The sequence below is a fragment of the Eurosta solidaginis genome, chromosome 1 (assembly GCF_040869045.1).
Source record: "Eurosta solidaginis isolate ZX-2024a chromosome 1, ASM4086904v1, whole genome shotgun sequence".
Classification (NCBI taxonomy): domain Eukaryota; kingdom Metazoa; phylum Arthropoda; class Insecta; order Diptera; family Tephritidae; genus Eurosta; species Eurosta solidaginis.
Window position 1 is genome coordinate 390671892 of NC_090319.1, and position 6257 is coordinate 390678148.

Genomic DNA, 6257 nt, shown 5'->3' on the forward strand with positions numbered 1-6257 from the left:
TGTTACTTCTTAGCGTCATTTTGATTTTTTCTATATTAGCGTTATGAAAACATTGATTGCTGATGGTCAGTACTTTATGTATAAAATTTTTGGCGGTATTTAATTTATACTTAAAGGGTTGTGATGAAAAGATTTATTAGGCGACCAGACGATGTAGGTTTTGTGTACCAGTCAAGTATAATTTTATTGTTAGCTCTATATATGCGGGTGTCTAAGAAGGGGATGTTGTTGTTTTTTTCCATTTCAATGGTAAATTGCAGTCTATTGTGGTATTTGTTCAGTGTACTTAAGATAATTTCCGTGTCGCTTCGTTTTATTATTGCAAATACGTCGTCTACGTATTTGAAAAGAAATTTGATACCAGTGTTTTGTTGTTGGTTCAGCTCAGAGTACGAAGATAGCAAAAGAGAAAGAAGCAACACTAGAAGCGAAAATGAAAAAACTTATATACGAAAAAATAAGAAAACTAGGAATCAACATAAACAGCAATTGGTTTGTGAACAAAACCAACATCGAATTTCCCGAAGATGTGATGTGGCTGCTATCCCTGGGACGAAAATTCACACTACCTACAACAAATACTAATTTTTCACCCATACATACAATTGCAGAAATAGAACAAGTAATTCAAACTATAGATAACGAAAAAGATAAAGAAGTCGCGAGAAGCCAAGTTAGCCACAGAACTTTGTTTGAAACTATGTAATTTAGATCGTGTAATTTTATTTCTAATGTTGTTTTTGTCTTTTGTATTTTGTTATAAACAAATATAGACCGCCCCTGAAGAAGATAAGGATAATTATCGAAACGTAAGACTAAATGGTGGAATAAATCACATTTTATTTGCACTTGACCCTAATAGATCAGTAAAGCTGAAAAACTACATACAAATTTATTCTAATTAAAAAAAAAAAAACCCCAAACATTTTCATGTTGCATTTCCCGGGACCTTCGGAAATTCTTTATAGATCGAATTTGAAGAAATGTTGGAAAAATATATGTCACGCAAATGGATTGCACATGAATCAAGGAGTAAAGGAAAACGTAGTAATTTAATAATCAACAAGGCATTTATTATTATTATTATATATTTAAGCGTGAAATAAATTTTACGACTAACAAAAGAGAGCACTAGCTGCTAAACAAGGTATTTAATTATACTAAGGGCATGCAATTTTATTCCTTTAACCAGCAATAAATCTTTTTCATAAAGAACATAACTAAATAACAGATATATATATGCAAATAAAGATGGACATTTTTCGTTTTAAAGGTTTCGGCTTTGTATGCTGAATTTGAAAAGAGAAAAATTAATGCCAAGATTTCTGGGATTCCAATGTATCACAAAACTGTAATATGTAAAAATTAAAATTAGTTTACCTACATTACACGAAATTATGTTTTTTTTAATATAACTGCATATACAGCAGCGAAAAACATCAATAGCAATTTTCAAACCTTCAATGAATTCTGTAACTGAAACTTTGGAAACCAATCTCAAAATTTTCTCAAATTTTCGATTTTTTTGAGATGGTTTAGCATAGCTTCAGTTACAGAATTCATAGAAATTTTTCGTTAAGGAAGTGGCTACGAATAATTTTTTCATCCGGAAAATCAGTTGTGAACATTGTGAATTGCCATTTTTGTCTTAACTACTGCATGTGCACATTTTACTAACCATGCTCAAAGCTTTATTTTAATAAACTTTTTGAAGCCCATTAATCTTTGCTTTGCTTTTTGAATTTTGAGTCGCCTATTGAGGTATATTATGCGGTGAAAAATTCTGAATTTAAAAAATAGCCGCTTAGCATTATCGGGCAAATCTACAGCTGCACTTTTTCTCATTAACTACTGGTGGATACTTTTCGCATGGGATATTTCAAAGCCATTCATATTATGGAAAATGTTCTCCAAAGAGATCACACCACTCAAACATTTTTTGCATGGCTTTTTTAAATACCCCTTCGACGCTAGGTCTACATAGGAGGAGGTGAACTCTGTGGTGTGATGCTTCTCTAGTTGCAGATTTTTGATCAGGTACCCTGAAAAATACTCCAAGGCATCCTCTTGTAACACACCACCTTCTTCTGGCGGGGAACCATTCAGCGCGTTGACAACATCTGTTTCGATTTGCATGGAAGCTTCTTCATCCACATCCATTTCTTCGAAACCCTCTGACGTACCTGATTGGTTGGTGTCTACAGATGTCTGTGGCGTCTGAAATTCAGTCATTCGGTTGAGTCTCTCTCAACGTTACCTGTTCCTTGAAGACACTCTGTGTTACGCGCTATAAATGTAAAAAATAATATATATCTTCAGACTAAAATTTCGTAGCATTGGTTCATATTATATATACCTAAAATTTATTTTCGAATCCTGTATTTAAATTCTTTTGGTGACGGGTGATCGTTTAATCCCCAAATGCTCCAGAAAATCTTGGGTTAGGCGATTAGTGAGTATATATTCCACCTTTGATTTTGAATTAACATACTCGAACAGTAATACTAATGCTCGGTTCGTCATCAATATTCCCTTCTGAAAAAATTCAAGACCTGCACCGCTTTTACTAGGAACTATAGGCAACATCATGTAGTTGTTCATCCTATTAAACACGTCTGTTTGGGAAGCGCTGTTCCAAATGGTTCCTTAAGTGGTAAAGTTAAAGCAAAAAAGGTTTATCTAAACCAAATCGAGGATTTACCTTACCGGGATAACCGAAAGTATTTATACTTGAGTTAAGTACGTCGAACCAGTCATTGACAAGCTGAAATAATATCGTCCTCAAGTTACTTCACAGCATTTGCTTCATCAAGCATGTAATTTAAATTCCTATTTTCCGCCTGCAACGCCTTATTTTCTTTCCTCAGGTTATAGTTTTCAACCTGGCATAGAAATTCAAATACCCTGGGGCTAAAAATACGAAAAAAAATCATACAAATAGTCAGGTCCTGCGACTTATGTATGTCGTACTCACTCTGTTTGGGTCTCGCAGTCTTTCAGCTGCCCTTCCGTTAATTCCGACAAATGAGATAACGAGCTATATTGAAAAAGATAATGCATTTACTATCAAATCACAATTTTTTGATATGGTTTTGCCTCACGTTTCAAGTCATACTCACTTGGTTGGGGATTCGCAGCCTTTTAGCTGCACTTCCACCAGTTCCGACAAAGAAATGCTCGAACTATATTAAAATTAAAGGGAAATGGATTATTTGCCAAAATCATATATATATCTTTTTACCTTGGTTGCACGTTATCCTCGGTAATGTATATATTTATTGCTTGTGTATTTGGGGGAATTATTTCCGTACTAAATATAGTTAAATATACTTTCTAACTTCTAGGAAAACAAAAGTTAAATCACTTACCCAAATTTAACGCAGACGTTATTTACAACGGATGGCATTCCGTGGTCTTCAGCAACATATGCCGGTTGTAAAAACGGAACAGCTTTTGCCAATAACTTAATTTTTCGATAAGATTACTCCTCGAAGGCATTGGGGAGTGTTATCGATGTGATGGTCCCTTGCCGGATACAGATCCAGTACGTTCCGGTAACAGCACCATTGAGGTCCTAGCCCGACCATCTCGGGAACGATTTATATGGCCACATTAAACTTTCAGGCCATCCCTCCCTCCCACCCCGTTTCATGAGGAGCTTGGGGTCGCCAAAGTATCGTCTGCTGGTGAAACAGGATTCGCCGCGGATAGGTGAGGTTGACAATTGGGTTTGGAAAAGCTATATATTGCGCTGGCAACCTGAAGGGTTGCGCTACACAGCCCCTTGAATCTGGTATTTTAGTCGCCTCTTACTACAGGCATACCTACCGTGGGTATATTCTGACCCCCTAACCTGCTGGAGTGGTGTGACACCACCCAGTTGAAAAGTTGACCGCATCCCTTAATTGTGGCAACACAAGTCTGAAATTACAGAGGGGTTGGGGAAACTGATTGAAATTTAAGCAATTATAAAATTTATAATTACGACTACTGTAATTGTAATCGTTAAATTTTTAAGATTACGATTACAGTATTCGTAACCATAATCATAGCATTGGATTATAATTAAGGGAGTCGTAATCAAAATGTAATCGTAATCCCAACTTCCCCAGCTCTCCTCAGAGTCTGATAAGTGAAGAAAAACATCTGTTTGTAAGACCAAAAGGTGTCATATATGACTCCAATGCAGACTCATAAAGTGAATGAAGTAAGCCTCATAACGGGTGACGATGGCAAGGAGGAAATACATCCATTCCGGACTCAAAAGAATGTAGACCATCCGAAACAGGACTTCTTTCTGACTCCGAATGTTTACTGGGTATTCCTACCCATGGAAGATTATGTATGGAAGATTAAGTTTAATGATTGCTTTAATTTAGAGAACTTGACTTATTATTTTAGTAACCCTCTGTGTGAAATTTTGATAAAACAAACAAATTTTGGTAATAGTCTAGTTGAGGGGTGCTAATACGCTACCAAAAATATCGAGAGAGGTGTCAAACGACGCGTCTTGACATCAGTATTAATAATCCGAAGGCGGAAAATAAAAATTTTAACGCGTTCAAAAGATATTAACGAAAAACCGAAAAAAGACCCGCGGGTACCTCCGAAACTGGGGTCGGATCCATAGAATTTTTGCGCAGAACACCTTTCTGCGTTGGCTGCCTTCGGCCGCGATTATAAAAAATAACCCTGGGCTACGCCATGCCAAGTCCGGGTGTGTGGTATAACCGTGGCTACCGTGATGCACAATTTTTTTTGTGGGTACGAACACAACAACCACATGGAAATCGCCAACTTCAACTGCAAATATCTCCGGACAGAGATAACATTTTTCTTTTCCGCCTTCAGATTATTGTTCTCGAGATTAATACGCGTCTTTTGCCACCTCACTCGATATTTTTGGTAGCGTATTAACAGTCGACCCCTCAACTAGACTATTACCCAAATTTTAAAAATGTTCTAACTGAAATATTCATGTAAGTCCAAAAAAATCTGAGCCTTTTTTTTTTAAAGCAAAAGAACGTTCTATGTACATACATAAGATATATCATACCCTGAACAGCACGAATTTCGAAATAATGGTTTGTCACAAGTTTACCGAAGGTCTTTAAAAAGGCTTTGTATAGGGGCTTTATTATGTAACTCTATTCGAAAAAAATTTCCTTCGGATTTAAAAGAAAAAAGTTTATGTGATTTGGCAGCTTTCGAATTGCATTTCCATTTGATTCGAGTTACGGAATAGGTCCACAGATCTGATCTAACAAACAATGAAGATTGAACTATGAATATAAACATAATTCGTGCTTTCACGATGCAAACAAGTCTCCGTCAGTTGACTGCCAAATAAAATATATATTCTTTTACCACCTTACTCATTAAAAGTAAAAAAAAAGGTTTATAAAGCTTTTTTAACCGGAAATTCGTATGGAAACGTCATTTTAAAATTATAAACCATTTCTATGAATATGGGGTCTAAATTTCATGGAAAAGAACAAGGAAAGCAACATCAAAATTTTAGAAGAAAAATTTTCTAAGCGGGGTCGCCCCTCGGCAGTGTTTAACAAGCGCTCCGGGTGTATTTCCATCAATCAATCATTTATTAGGCATTTTCCTTATATCTATGTATGTACATATTAAAATAACATCGTAAAAGCAAACAATTTAATTTTATATATATGGGATATATGTACAAGTAGATATAGGAAAAGTTAAGACCTTTTTATGCCAATTCAGCATAGTGACAAATGTCAATTATAGCAAATATAAAAAATACATACTTTTCTGCCATGAAATGCTCTCAGTGAAAACTCATCTGCCTTTCATATGCCGTTCGGAGTCCGGCCAATTTGTAGGGAAAATCAAGAGGATCACGACGCAAATTGGAAGAGAAGTAATTTGTATAAAATTATACTAGTTATTTAGTTTTGCAAAACCTATTAAATGAATAAATTTTGGGCTAATATTTTCTTATGGGTCAATAGTTTTTGTTACCGATAAGGATTATAATTAAGTAAGAATGTATCTATGAATAGTGTTTATTTGTACGTAATTACTTAAAAAGTAATATAAATACATTTAATATTACATTCTCATTGCGCCATTCACTCGAGTTCATGGGCCATTTTGGAGTTTACCACAATTGTTAACTTGCAAAATGGGCCATATGGGATGAGGCATTGAAGCCCCGAGATTTCTTATTAATGACCAATTCTCACAGAGAGAGGAAATTAAAGTTAAATGTTCAGACATTTGAA

General features: G+C 35.3%; 1 protein-coding gene across 5 annotated transcripts; it reads right to left on the reverse strand.

Annotated features, from left to right (window-relative positions):
• Nucleotides 1-811: 811 nt before the first annotated feature.
• LOC137238475 (uncharacterized) lies at nucleotides 812-3612 on the reverse strand. 5 transcript variants are annotated; one of them, XR_010949194.1, is made up of 7 exons: nucleotides 3369-3612; nucleotides 3242-3310; nucleotides 3120-3182; nucleotides 2975-3037; nucleotides 2702-2904; nucleotides 2357-2535; nucleotides 812-2287 (listed from the first exon to the last, which is right to left on the reverse strand). XR_010949194.1 is itself a non-coding variant. In XM_067763518.1 (5 exons), exons 1-5 carry the CDS (start codon nucleotides 3404-3406, stop codon nucleotides 2787-2789), a joined length of 357 nt encoding a protein of 118 aa, XP_067619619.1. In that variant the 5' UTR covers nucleotides 3407-3612; the 3' UTR covers nucleotides 2573-2786. The 5 variants fall into 5 exon arrangements, 1 of the variants encoding a protein (XP_067619619.1); XR_010949192.1 differs by having other exon boundaries at nucleotides 2702-2910; XR_010949193.1 differs by lacking the exons at nucleotides 812-2287; nucleotides 2357-2535 and adding an exon at nucleotides 2561-2645 and having other exon boundaries at nucleotides 2702-2910.
• Nucleotides 3613-6257: the final 2645 nt, after the last annotated feature.

Bases quoted from the DNA above. Each gene is read 5' to 3' on its own strand.
- LOC137238475 (XM_067763518.1), bottom strand. From the start codon at position 3,406: ATGCCATCCGTTGTAAATAACGTCTGCGTTAAATTTGG. The intron at 3,038-3,119 runs GTGAGTATGACT...TTTTCAATATAG, and splicing joins GGCTGCGAATCCCCAACCAA to CTCGTTATCTCATTTGTCGG. The intron at 2,911-2,974 runs GTGAGTACGACA...TCGTATTTTTAG, and splicing joins GACTGCGAGACCCAAACAGA to CCCCAGGGTATTTGAATTTC.